Genomic DNA, 14346 nt, shown 5'->3' on the forward strand with positions numbered 1-14346 from the left:
CCCTGTCACCTCCAGGAACAAATATAAAAATCCTCTATTTGTCTTTTAAAGCTCTTCATAACCTGGCTCCTTCTTAACTTTCCAGTTTGCTCATACTTGACTACCCTACACATACAATCAATTGATTGGCTTCCTTGCTGTTCCTCACATCTGACGCTTTATTTCCCAATTCTGAGTATTTTTACTGACTTTCCTTCCCATTTCTCCTCCTGGTTTCCCTGTTTTCCTTCAAGTCTCAGCTAAAGTTTCACTTTGTAAGAAGCCTTTCCTAGTCTTCCTTGATCTTGGTGTTTTCCCTCTGAGACTATAACTCGGGCTTACCACAATACCTGGCACATAGTAAGGATTATGTAAATAAATATGCAAATATAAATAAATGTCCATCAATGTAAATACATGCTATTATTATTAATTGTTGTGTGCCAGGCACTTTATAAATATTCACTTGCAAGTCATGGCATCATCTTCCTGATGTCATGGTCCTGCTTGAGAACGAAGGACAAACAACAACATCAACATCACATTTTGATCCTCGCAATGATACCTAGAGGTAGGCGTTATTATTACCCCCTTTTTACATTAGAGGAAACTGAGGCAGATGGCCGTTAAGTGACTTGGCCAGACTGGAAGAAAGAGTACGTGGAGGTGAGCAAAGTGCAAGAAGCCTGGAGAGATGACTGAAGTCAGGTTCTGAAGGACTTTGAATGCCAAACAGAGGCAGGGGAGAGCCATGGTCAGACTTGTGCTTTTGGCCGCTATGTGAAGGATGGATGAGAGAGAAGAGAATATAAGTGGGGAGACCAGTCTTGCCTTTCTTTGTACCCTGAATGCTTGGCACAGTGCACAGTGGACAATGTTTGCTGACTGACTGACCAATTAGGAGGCTATCGCAATCCAGGCCAGAGATGGTGAGGGCTTGATCTAGGGTAGTGGTTGTGTGAAAGGAGAGAAGGGAACAGATGGAGAGATTTTGTAGAAAATGAATCAATAATCCACCTACAAGCATTTTTTAAGGACTTCCTATATTCTTGGCAGTTCACTAAGCACTAGAGATACAAAGAAAGGCAAAGCACAAAACCAGTCCCCATCCTCAAAAAGTTTACATACCGCAATGACATGTAAATGAATAGGTAGGTACAAGACACAGAGAGAGTAGAAGGAAGGTACCTTTAGAAGGGAAGGCTCAAGAGGATGTAGGGACAGGGCAAGGCCTCTTGTAGCAGACAGTATTTGAGTTGAGCACAGGATGTGAAGGAGATAGAACAGTGAATATGACTCCCAAGTTGAAACCTGGGTGAATAGAAGAATGGTGATGTCCTCCGTAGAAATGTGAAAGTAAGGAAGAGAAGAGGGTTTGGAGTGGATAGGAGTCGGGGAAGAAGATGATGAGTTCTGTTTCAGGCATGTTGAGTTCAAGATGCCTACATTATTATGCCAAAGTTATTTTAAAATAATTTGTTTCAGGGCACCAATCAGATAAAATGGTTGGTGACCTTTGTACTAGGGCTGAGTTGGAGGGATGTTGATGTAACCAATCAGGAATTCAGACAGGGTGGTGTAATTTTCATGACTTTAAAAAATCCATGGGCAACATGCCAATTTACCAGCCTTAATGATGAAAGACCAACACTGAGACTATAATTACAGGAAGACGGGGAAGGAGAAAAACAATGAAAGAAGGGGATGAGAAAAGTAGGGTAGTCCAAGCGAAATTAATGAGCAAATAGCCATTAGCCTACACTGAAAAACTAAACAGTGAAACAAATAAAGACGAGTGGAGAAGACTGAAAGTCAGCTATATGCTTCTGAATCTGCCAACCATTACAGTAAGTTCATATCTAATGGTAGGCTAGAAACCTCTGGCTTAAGGGAATGGGAAGAGGGGATTAGGGAGAAAGCTAGTCATTCTTGCAACAGGTTGCCTCCATTCTAGGGATGCCTTGTCCTGCTTGGTACTCCTGTCCTGGCCCTTCTTCTCAAGAGCCCCTCAAACCTGTCATTTTCTTTCTTAGACACTTCTAGCCTCAGTTCATTGGTGCCAATCTGCTTACTACAGCAGAGGTAGAGAACCAATCAGAGGTGACTGAGAATTTGCCCATTCCCCCCTCCCCAAATCTCCTGGTCCTCTTTGATATCCAGGAATTGCCCTTCTATGTGGAACAGCTCAGGTGAGCTAAGAGTGACCAAGAGCATGGTGTAAGCTGAATGCCAAGGCAAGATGGCACCTCTCTCTTGGATTATTGCTCCCCTTCTTCCTCTTGCCCGAACTAAAAGATCAAGGCACCAAAGGCTAGGCCCTTATGTGTCCAGACATGATCCATTGAAAGTATCCTTATTTCATATCTAATCACTAATAATATAATAATTAATAATAATAATAGCATTATATAGAACTTTAAATTTTGCAATGTACTTTAATTATGTTATATAATCTGATCCTTACAACAACTCTATGAGGTAGATGCTATTATTATCCCCATTTTTATAGAGGAAGAAATTGAAAATGAGACACAAAGTGACTTGTTCATGGTAAATGTCTGAGGCAGGATCTAAACTCAGCTCTTCCTGACTTCAAGTCCAGCACTCTATCCATGTATCACCTAGCTGTCTTCCCTTTCCCCTCTTCCCTTACCTGGCTTTCTTCATGCTCCCTTTGATGTTTCAAACTAATCATCTTTTCTTGTATGAAGTAAAATGTGCCTATGATAATTTTTTTAAAAGATGTATTTTTTTTAACATTATTGGCTGGTTTGTTCTTCTGGGGGAAAATGGCTCCCTATGACCTCCTTAAGAAGACTGAAGAAGGCCGGAGTTCTCCTGCTCTTGACAACTCCTCCCTACCTCTCACACAGGACAGGACATTCATCTCCACCAATGAGGAGAAAATTTCATACTGATGGGCTTTGGTATAGGGTTAACATTCACATGTATGTGTATATGTGTGTATGTATAGTCTCTCTCTTTTTATAAAATTCATTCCTATATACATATACGTATATATTTCTCATCTCCATCAATGAAGAGAGAGTCTTATACTAATGGATTTTGGGACAGGGTTTAATACCAGTGGGCTTTGAGATAGGGTTAACATTCACATGTATGTATGTATGTGTGTATGTATAGTCTCTCTCTTTCTCTTTATAAAATTCATCATTCATATATATATATATATATACATGTATATTTCATCATTCATCTCCATCAGTGAGGAGAGAGTCCTATACCAATGGGTTTTGAGACAAGGTTTAATACCAGTGGGCTTTGAGATAGTGTTTACATTCACATACACATACATACATATGTACACACACACACACACACACATATATCATATATATAGGATAAGGTTTATATCCACACACACACATATATATCTATACACATATGTATATATATGTGTGTGTGAATGTAAGCCCTACTCCATATCTACATACATATATATCTCATATATATTTTTTTCTTCATACGTAAATACATATCTTATTTTATGTCTCTTGTTTCATTCATACAGCCCATACATAAAAGGCCACACATACTCACACTTTATTTGTATATAGTTGTTTACACGTTACCTTTCCAATAGACCATGAGCTCCTTGAGTCTTTTACCTTTGCTTGTATTCCCAGACCTTAGAGCCATCTAAAATTACTAAACTGTGATTTAAACTAGCACTTTAAACAGTGCCTGGCATACAGTAGGTGCTTATTAAATGCTTATTGGCTAAGTTCCTCAAAAGCAGCTGCAACAGATTGTCATCTGTTCTGTTGGTAAATGCCAGGATGTTGCTGTGAAAATATCACTAGATAACCATAGCTAAACAAAACTGGTCCATTTCAGGCATCCAAATAAGTAAATCCCTGTGCTTGCTCAGTGAGAGCCCTCTGTCTTCTGTGCTAACAAGAGAAGGGCCTCTCTCCCTGGGAACAAATATTTCATAAGTTCCAAACATTAATGGAGATGAGAAATAAATGACTTGTCAAGCATGACAAATCTCATATCAATATTTAATATTAAAGTGAGGGAGCTCTTCCCGCTACAGTATGTCACTGAAGGAAGTCAGAAGATGTTTTTTTCTTTTTGATCTTAGGCTCTGGGAAGTTCCTGTGGGAAATAACAGTACCCGATGACAATTTGGCCCTCACCCACAGCGAGTTAAAAAAATAATCATTTTTTTTATTGGGATTTGAACTCTTAATTATAAATCAAAGAGACTGGGGAAAAGAAATATTGCCTTCATAGTAGTTTTTGGCTGAGATAGAAACCAGGCTTGCATCCATTCCACAGTGTACCAGTTTTACTTCTTTTATGGTTCAGAAAAGATAATTATTTCTCACTTTACATGAAAAGGGAGCACAGGAAAAAGAACTTTGCACTGCCCATTCAGAAGAGCCCTTACATTTCCTTTCCCAAGTTAGTTTTCCAACCCATTTTACATAGATGGGCACAGTGATCCATGTATGAATTAGGTCAGTTCTCTGAAAGAGAAAGCCTTTTGCATAAGGGAAAAACTACAGCATTTTGTTCTAGTGACCTCCAGATTGGGCTTTTTCTCTTCTTTATTAGGGTCAAAGATTTAGAGTCGGAAGGGACTTTCTAGTGTTAATGGTTACTCAGTCCAACCCCCTCATTTTACACATGGAGAAGCTGAAGCCCAGACCTTGCCGATTTGCCCAGGGTCACATAGCTAATAAGTGTCCAAGGCAGGACAGTCTCATGTAATCAAAATTATCCATTTTCTCTTCTGTAATGGTCTCCATTCTTTGTTTGGCTAAAAAGTCATCCTCTCTCCAGAGCTGTGAAAGATATACAATATGCTTCTCTCTCTCTCTCTCTCTCTCTCTTTTCTGGTATGATCTTTAATATTCAGGTCACGTTTCCATTTTGAATTTATTGCAGAATATGTTGTAAGATGTTTGTCTAGGCCTATATTCTGCCAGAATGCTTTCCATTTTTCCCAGTAGTTTTTATCAAATAAGAAGTTCTTTCCTAGGTAATTTATGTTTTTAGGTTTATCAAATGCTGGAGTTACTGAGTTCAATTATTTCAGATTCTTCCATGGCTTGTCTGTACTGTTGATCTACTTTTCTTTCTTTTAAACTAGCACCAAATGGTTTTGATGATTGCTGCTTTATAATATATTTGAGGTCTGGAAGTGCCATCCCTCCTACATTCCTACCTTTTTTCATTATTTCTCTTGATATGCTAGGTATTTTGTTCCTCCAATCATTAGCCATTTTCTCCTTCTTACTTTCTGTAATTATAACAACTGAACGGGTCGGGAGGAGAAGCAATTTCTCCCCACTCTCAGGAGAATGTAAACTCCTTGTGGCAATGATGGTTTCATGTTTGTCTTTGTGATCCCAGCATCTAACATCGTACCCTGTGTGTGCCAAGTTTTTAATAAATAGTGGTTGAATTTTTCTCACTAATCCTTGACAGTGGCAATCACAGTTTTGTGCAGCCTCATTTTCCCCTCAGCTGCAGTAGAACGCATTCCCCACATGCTCCGACCTCCCCCCCCCAATTACTGTTCTTGGCATTAGGCCCTCCATATTTGTCTCTCTCTTTAGGGCTTTGAAATAATTTGGCATAGAAAAAGCTGTTTTAGATACTATTCTCACTTGCCAGTGACTTTACTCCATTTCATGAGATTTAGAGTATTTGAGTTAATGAGAATGCTATTTTGTTGGTCTTTCTAGAATTTTGATCAGATAGAAAGCCCGTTTCTCATTCTCTGTACCCACCCTCACCTCATTTTAAAGCAGAATAATGGTTATCATACTTAGTTCTTTCACCCAACTAGTAACCACAATGATAATGATTTCCAGTATTTACATAGTGCTTGAAAAGCACTTTATAAATGTTATCTCATTTGATCCTCACAAAATCCTGGGAAGTAGGTACTATTATTATCCTCATTTTATAGTTGAAGAAACTGAGGCAGACAGAGGCTAAGTGACTTGCCCAAGGTCACCCAGCTAATATGTGGCTGAGGCTGGGTTTGAACTCAGGGCTATCTTGATTCAAGTTCCAACACTCTAACCATTTGGCCACCAATCAGGTTTCTCATCTTTGCAGTTTTTTTTCTTTTGGGAAGGAAATTGTTCTAAATTTCTCCCTCTCCCTCCTGATTACTAGCTTAGCTGGGTGTAGTGCTGAAAAAAATTCCACTCAATTGTTTCCATAGCAACCAACACAAATAGGAGACAAGCTCGATCCGAAGGGCTGCTATCTGTTCAAGGTCCCAATAGAAGGCTTGTTGTTGTTGAGTCGTTTTTCAGTTGTGTCCCATTCTCCCCATTTGGGGTTTTCTTGGCAAAGATGCTGGAGTGGTTTGCCACATCCTTTTCCAGCTCATTTTACAGATGAGGAAACTGAGGCAAACAGGATTAAGTGACTCACCCAGGGTCATATAGCTAGTAAGTATCTGAGGCCAGATTTGAACTCAGGTCCTCCTGACTCCAGGGCCAGAGCTCTATCCTCTGTGCCACATAGCTGCCCCCTTACATGGCAGACATGCTAAATGCTTGGAATTCAGATACAGAAAGTAAAACATGTCCTTCCTTTGAGAAGCCTACATTTTAAAAGGGGATCTAACACATGAAAGGAAGAGGTGGTCAAGGAGAAGGAAGGGAAAGGGAAAGGGACAAGCATATATTAAGTACCCACTCTGTGCCAGGCACCGTGCTAAGCACTTTATGGAGAGGGATGAAATCCTTGTGTATATTGTTCTGGTTCTGCTTGTTTCATTCTGTATCAGTTCTTGTCAATCTCCCCATGTTTCTCTAAATTCTTCATATTCATTATTTCTTACTCTTACAATGCTATTGCATTATATTCATATACCACTGTTTGTTCTGTTATTCTTTCATTCAACTATAAACATTTATTAAATGCCTACTATGTGACAGATACTGTAGTAGGCACCAGTGATACAAACACAAAGAATGAAGCAAACCCTAATTTAAAAGAGCTTCCAGTTGAGGGATCCTTTTGTTTATGGATACTTTTTTTAAAACAATTTTTCCGACCACAGAAAGTGCTGCTATGAATATTTTAGCATGTAGAGCCTTTATTTCTCTTTGACTTTCTTGTTGCCCACTAGTGGGATTGTCTGATTCCTTCTACAATTCCAAACCATTATCCAGAATGGTTGGACCAATTCATAGCTCCTTTCTCGTTGTAGATAACTTTTCTTGCCACGTAAAATTTCAATTATACCACTTGCTATTAAGAAGATATGGTATCTTAAAAAAAGATTTAGTATTTCAAAAAAGCAAAAGACCACGAATTACCCAAATACAATCAGAAATAACATACAAGAAAAAATACTAAAATCTTTTTTTTAAATTAATCAGTTGCAGTAATAGGTAAACTTTAGAATTATTTTAAAACAGTAATAAATGGAATGATTTGAAACATTGTAGCATGACTGAGAATTTTCCTTAAGGCATATTGTACAAAAACATCAATAAAACCTAGTATGTGACCTCATGGAAGGTTTAGAAGATAGAATAAGAAAATGAATGAAAAGTTCTTACCCAGAAGTGCCACAAGTGTCAACAAAATGACAATGTGTTTCGTATCCTTTCTTTTATAGAAATACAACAGGATGCAGAATATTAATATTTCTAAGATCTGGAAATGAAAGGGAAAGGTTATGCCACTCAAGAGTAGAATGTGTGTTTTACTCAAAGTCTTTGAAATGTCACATCTCTCTTTTTGGGCTGTATAACCACTTGTCATCTCCCTCTGTTTCAGTCCAAAGTGGAAGTGATTGATTTATTGAGGATCTTTTGTGTAAAAAGAAAAATTAACTCATTCCCTAATAAACCAAACTGCTCAATAACTATTACCATACATTTTCTTACTGTTGTGAAATGTTTTTCTCTTCATTTGTATTTTTTTTTTTACTTTAACCTCCCCCACCCCCATTTATAGGCCTTTATAAATGAAAACAACTTATTTCATTTTTTGAGGGGGCAGGAGGAAAGAGATGCTGCTAACCTTGGGGGAAAAAATTATCAACCTTAAGGCACATTGGATAGAGTGATCAGGGTTTAGATAGAAAAATAGAACTTTAAGGGATCTCCATTCCAGGATTATAGAGTTTCCAGCAGGAAGCAACCTTACAGATCATCTAATCTATGGATCCTTAATCTTTTTTGAGTCATGGACTCCTTTTGGCAGTCCAGTGAAGCCTATGGGTCCTCTCTCAGAATACCTTTTTTAAATAATTGAAGGAAATGCTAAATTTCACCTAGAGGTTAGTGAAAATAAAGGTGTAAATTTTTTCCTCTCCATCAAATCTATGATCTCAGATTAAGAATTTCTGATCTGGTCCAACTCTCTCATTTTACAAATGAGAAATGGAGGCCGAGAAAGGTCACACAAGTCACTTGCCCAAATGGCAGTGACAGTATTTGAACCTAGGTTTTTTTTTACTCCAAATCTATCCCTCTTTATACAAGATGTCTAAACCACTTTCTAGGTTGAAAAAAACACATCAACCTGGAATGTTTTTTTCACCCTAGTCTTGTTCTTTTTCTTAGGTTCAACCTAAATCATTCTGGTTTAATTTGTTTCTTTCCTTTTGCTTGATTATTCATGGGCATGGAAAACAATAGGTCAATCTTTCTCATTCAAAACCTTTTATGTGAGTATGGGATGTTGAAGACAGCTATCAGATTATGTTTGAATCTTCCTTTCTCCCAACTAAATGACCCCAACTCTTTTAACTTTTCCTTATAGGCCTTACTTTGTAATCCTTTAATTTAATGTAATAGAGCAGAGCATCAGGAAACCATTTGTTAACCTCCTACCTCTTTGCCTTTTAGCTCATGCTGTCATGAAAACATTAGGTGTCCCCGTCTCCCTATAGCTCATCAATCATTAATATAGAACTCCTTTTAAATTGTGTCCTCATTTTCCATAATATACTGGCTTTCCACTTCTCCAACACTGAAGTTGCAAACAAGCATCACTCAGGCACCAGCCCCACAGGACAGCCGCAGACATCAGTCATGCACCATTGCATACGGTTCTGAGACCAACTCTCTTTACATCTTCACTCCGGGGGTGACAGATGAGTGAATCTGGCATGCAGATTAGTGAGTACTTCCTGTGATGGAATTATTTTTCCTTTTTTTTCTGGTGGGTAGTTGTTATCAACTCTCCATACGTCACTCGTCCTGCTGTGTCCCCACTGTGGTTTCATATAAATAAAACATGAATTCCTATAATTTGAAGAATTATTCAAGTTGCCTGTGAGTACTGGAACTTGGTTAGACACTGCCTTATAAGACATGAGGTCATATAGCTCTCAGCAAAAAGGTTTCTGGAAGCAGCTGACTCTAAGCATGACTAATAATGCCAATAGGTCTCCCCCACAATCCCCACTGCTAAGGATAAGATTTTTTTCCTTTTTTTTAAAATTGTAATTTTTATTTATTTTTTTGTTTTCAACATTTACTTCCACAAGATTTTGAATTCCAAATTTTCATCCCATCTGCCCCTCCCCCACCCCAAGATGGCATGCATTCTGAATACCCCTTCCCCTAGTCTGCCTTCCCTTCTATCTCTCCCCCCCTTCTCTTATCCCCTTCCCCTTCAATTTTCCTGTAGGGCAGGATGGATTTCTATACCCCATTTCCTGTATTTCTTATTTCCCAGTTCCATGTGAAAACATTTTTTTTAAACATGTGTTTTTAAAACTTCAAATTTTCTCCCTTCCTCCCTCCCCACCCACCCTCATTGATAAAGCAAGCAACTAAATATAGGTTATATATATGCAGTTATGAAAAACACTTCCATAGTAGACATGCTGTGAAAAACTATTTCCCTTAATCCTATCCCAGCCCCCCACTTATTCTATTCTTTCTTTTGATCCTGTCCCTCCTCAGAAGTACCCGCTTCTGATTGCCTCCTTTCCCAATCTTCTCTCCTCTCTATCATCCCCCTACTCTCTTGTCCCCTTCCCCCCGATTTTCCTGTAGGGTAAGACAGATTTCCATACTCAATTGAGTGTGTATGTTATTCCCTCCTTAAGTCAAATTCTATGAGAATAAGATTCACTCATTCCCTCTCACCTTCCCCCATTTCCCCTCCACTGTAAGAACCTTTTCTTTTCAGGTTTTTTTTTTTGTGAGATAATTTACCTCGTTCTACCTCTCCCTTTCTCCTTCTCCTAGTATAATCCTCTCTCACCCCTTAATTTTATTCTCCAGATATGACTCGTTCATCTTCAACTCACCCTGTGCCCTCTATCTACCTATCTATCTATCTATCTCTATATATATGTACATACAATTTTTTCCCCTCCAATTACCCTAATACTGACAAAGGTCTCATGAGTTACAAATATCATCTTTCCATGCAGGAATGTAAACAGTTCAACCATAATAAGTCCCTTATGATTTTCTCTTTCTTGTTTACCTCTTCATGTTCCCACTTGAGTCTTGTATTCGAAAATCAAATTTTCTATTCAGCTCTGGTCTTTTCATCAAGAATGTTTGAAAGTCCTCTATTTCACTGAATGACTATTTTTCCCTGCAGGATTATATTCAGTTTTGCTGGGTAGGTGATTCTTGGTTGTAATCCTATCTCCTTTGCTCTCTGGAATATTATATTCCATGCCCTGCAGTCCCTTAATGTAGAAGCTGCTATAACTTGTGTTATCCTGATTGTGTTTCCACAATACTTGAATTGCTTCTTTCTGGCTGTTTGTAATATTTTCTCCTTGACCTGGGAACTCTGGAATTTGGCTACAATATTCCTAAGAGTTTTTCTTTGGGGATCTCTTTCAGGCGGTGATCAGTGGATTCTTTCAATTTCTATTTTGCCTTCTGGTTCTAAAATATCAGGACAGTTTTCCTTGATAATTTCTTGAAAGATGATGTCTAGGCTATTTTTTTGATCATGTCTTTCAGATAGTCCAATAGTTTTAAAATTCTCTCTCTTGGATCCATTTTCCAGGTCAGTTGTTTTTCCAGTGAGATATTTCACATTGTTTTCTAATTTTTCATTCTTTTGGATTTGTTTTACAGTGTCTTGATTTCTCATAAAGTCACTAGCTTCCAATTGCTCTATTCTGATTTTTAAGGAAGTATTTTCTTCAGTAAGCTTTTGGACTTCCTTTTCCATTTGGCCAATTTTGCTTTTTAGGGCATTCTTCTCCTCATTGGTTTTTTGGACCTCTTTTGCCATTTGGGTTAGGCTATTTTTAAGGTGTTATTTTCTTCAGTATTTTTTTGGGTCTCCTTTAGCAAGCTGTTGACTTGTTTTTCATGATTTTCTTGCAAAACTCTCAGTTTTTCCTCTACTTCTCTTACTTGCTTCTCAAATTCCTTTTTGAGCTCTTCCAAGGCCTGGGACTGATTCATATTTTTCTTGGAGGCTTTGGATGTAGGAGCTTTGGCTTCATTGTCTTCTTCTGGTTGTATGTTTTGATCTTCTTTGTCACCAAAGTAAGATAATATAGTCTGACTCTTGCTGCTTACTCATGATCCAAGCCAATTATTTGAGTTTTAAACCCTTTGTTAAGGTAAAAGTCTGCTTCCAATGTGGAGAATGTACTGTCCCAAGCTTTGGGGGTTTATACAGCTGTTTTCATGGATATTTCTAGGTACCTGTAAATTTTCAGTTCTTCCAAGGTGCTATGATAAGGGGCGAGGTGTTTTTTCTCCGCCGCCACAACAAGCTTCACCACACTAGCATTCCTCCTCGCCCCAGGACCGCCCCTCAGAACTGTGACCCAGATCTGAGCACCGGTAAAGCAAGAGATTCCTGCCTCAGTACTGGCAAAGAGATCCTTGCAAGCCCCCTCTGATAAGCCACTCAATTCCCCCTCAGTCTGTGGGCCAGAAGCTCAAGAAACAGCTGTGGCCCCAGGGACAGCTGAGACCTAGCTCCTTCTCTCACCACAGTTCCAGACTTTTCCTACTGACCTTCTAAGTTGTCTTTGTTGTTCGTGGGTTGAGAAGTCTGGAAACTGCCACAGCTGCCCACGATTCAGTCCAGGGTCGCTGTGGCCTGCGCGCCCACGCCGCACTGCACTCCTCTCCCCACCCGGCATGATATACCTTTCCGATCAACCATCCAGGCTGTCTTTGGCTGGAAATTTGTTTCACTCTGTCTTTTTGTGGGTTCTGCTGCTTTAGAATTTGTTTAGAGTCATTTTTTATAGGTATTTGGAAGGGTTTGGGGGAAGAGCTCAAGCAAGTCACTGCTTTCCCTCCACCATCTTGGCTCCACCCTCCAGATTTTTTTTCTTTAAAAATGTCAATATCAAAAAGGCGCTGGATTTTGTAGTTTCTAAGGACAGAATTTTTTTTTTTTTAAATATTGAATGATGGATTGCTGTGCTCCATCTTGGAAATCTAAAAGGAAAACCAGTAATTATAACAACCACAACCAATATTTACTAAGTGTCTAAAGTAAGGAGCTGAGCAAGGTGCTAGGGAGGTAAGGTTAGATATTGCAGACCCTGCTCTTCAGTAAGCCTACATTCACAGATGCTATTTCCTCCCAAAGTCTTTGATGATGCTATATTTTGATGTAGCTTCCCAGTTTAATGGACATATAGAATGCATAGTCTCTTCCTAAGGTCCAAGTCTGGACCACAGTCCACCTATTAGCAGTTCCTACTCTAAAGTGAGACTTCTAGTCTTTCTACTACCCTTCACATATTCTATGTTGCATCCAAGTTGGACCAGTCACCACTGCCTGGACACATACTGTGCTTTCCCCTTCCCCTTTGTCTTTGCTCACATTATTCCTTGGAATGTTCTCCCTCTGCTCCTACTGCCTATTGAACTCTCTCTCACTCTCTCTCATTTCTGTGTCTCTGTTTCCTCTCTTCTCTTCTCTCCTGTCTCTGTCTTTCCTCTCCTCTCCTCTTCCTCCTTTTCCTCCTCCTCCTCCTTCTCTCTCCTCTCCAGTTCCCTCTTTCTTTCTGTCTCTCAGTCTCTCTTTCTTTCCCCCTCCTCTTTTATATATTATATATTTATACACACATATTTTCAATGAATCCCAGCAAAATATCTCCATTTAAATGATAAGAAGCACAAATGTTCAAACAGCACATTATGGAATTTAGATTTATATTTAAAAAAGAAGGGAGTTCAGATAAAAAGGAGTGATAAGACACTGAGGCTGCTGAGAAATTAGCTGTCTTAACAACAATCAATGTTAGATCGTTTGAGTTCCTCTGAATACTATACAAACTCTTCAACTTGGCATTTAAGGCTCCTCACAGTCTGGCTCCAGCTTACCTTTCAAGGCTTATGGTACATATCTGCTTTTCACACCTTCTGTGTTCCAGTTAAACTAGCCTACTTTCTATTCCTTGAAATTGGCATTCCATCTCCTGTCTATTATTAGGATTGCTATTATTATTAGCTATCATTATTATTCTTTGCATACTTTATATTCTAGTCAAATAGAATACTTGCTGTACTTTGAATTTGGCAGGTCATATCCTGTCTCTATGTCTTTGCTCAGGCTGTACTCCTTGCCTGGAATGCGTTCTGTACTCACCTCTGTCTCTTACAATACCTACCTTCCTTCATGGCTGTTCAGCTTTACCTGCCACCTCTTAAGGGCCTTTTCTGGTTGCCCTGGTTGTTGGTGATCACCCCCTCCTCAAATTATCTTCCTTCTCAGCCACCCATGTAAATCCCCTGAACCAGTCTTTCTTTCTTTCTTTTGTTTTCTTTCTTTCTTTTTCTCTCTTTCCTTCCTTCTTTCTTTTTTCTTTTTCCTTTCTTTCCTTTTTTCTTTCTTTCCCTTTCTTTCCTTCTTTCTTTGTTTCTGTGTTCCTTCCTTTTTCTTTTCTTTCTTTTTTCCTTTCTCTCCTCTCCTCTCCTCTCCTCTTCTCTTCTCTTCTCTCTCCTCTCCTTTTCTTTGTTTCCCTAGTTCTCATTTTGGCCTTATATACTTAGCATCTGGCACAGTGCCTTGTGCTTAGTAGGTGCTTATTATTTTTTCAATGAATATGGATTCAGTCTGAAAATAAAGCAGGGACCCATAACATTCTTTTGCAGAAAGAAAAAAGAAAAGCCATTTTTTAGTGAACTTTAAAAGTAGCGGTTTGTTAGATTCAGATGCCAGTAGTCAATTGAAAAACAACAAAAATAGCCGTTTACTTTACATGTCCCAAGCTAGACTTATTGGCTCCTTCCCCTGAGTTTCCCATTCCTGACAAGGGCATTACTATTGACTCAATGTTCTGAATTATCTATGACTCTTTCCTCTCCCCTATCACTTTTAAGAGTCAGCATGCAGATTTAGAGCTGGAAGGGACCTGACAAGTCATTTAGTCCAGCTCTTCATTTTACAGTTGGGGTA

At 38.9% G+C, this 14346-nt stretch overlaps 1 protein-coding gene across 2 annotated transcripts in view; it reads right to left on the minus strand.

Annotated features, from left to right (window-relative positions):
* NIPAL2 (NIPA like domain containing 2) overlaps positions 1-14346 on the minus strand; it is a 131203-nt gene that overhangs the window by 13686 nt on the left and 103171 nt on the right. For both annotated transcript variants that reach the window (XM_027849869.1, XM_027849870.1), the window contains exon 6: positions 7542-7638. In XM_027849869.1, the coding sequence (XP_027705670.1) occupies positions 7542-7638 (97 nt within the window). The remainder of the gene's footprint in view (positions 1-7541; positions 7639-14346) is intronic.

The sequence above is a fragment of the Vombatus ursinus genome, unplaced genomic scaffold (genome assembly GCF_900497805.2).
Source record: "Vombatus ursinus unplaced genomic scaffold, bare-nosed wombat genome assembly UNPS02008961.1, whole genome shotgun sequence".
NCBI classification, from domain to species: domain Eukaryota; kingdom Metazoa; phylum Chordata; class Mammalia; order Diprotodontia; family Vombatidae; genus Vombatus; species Vombatus ursinus.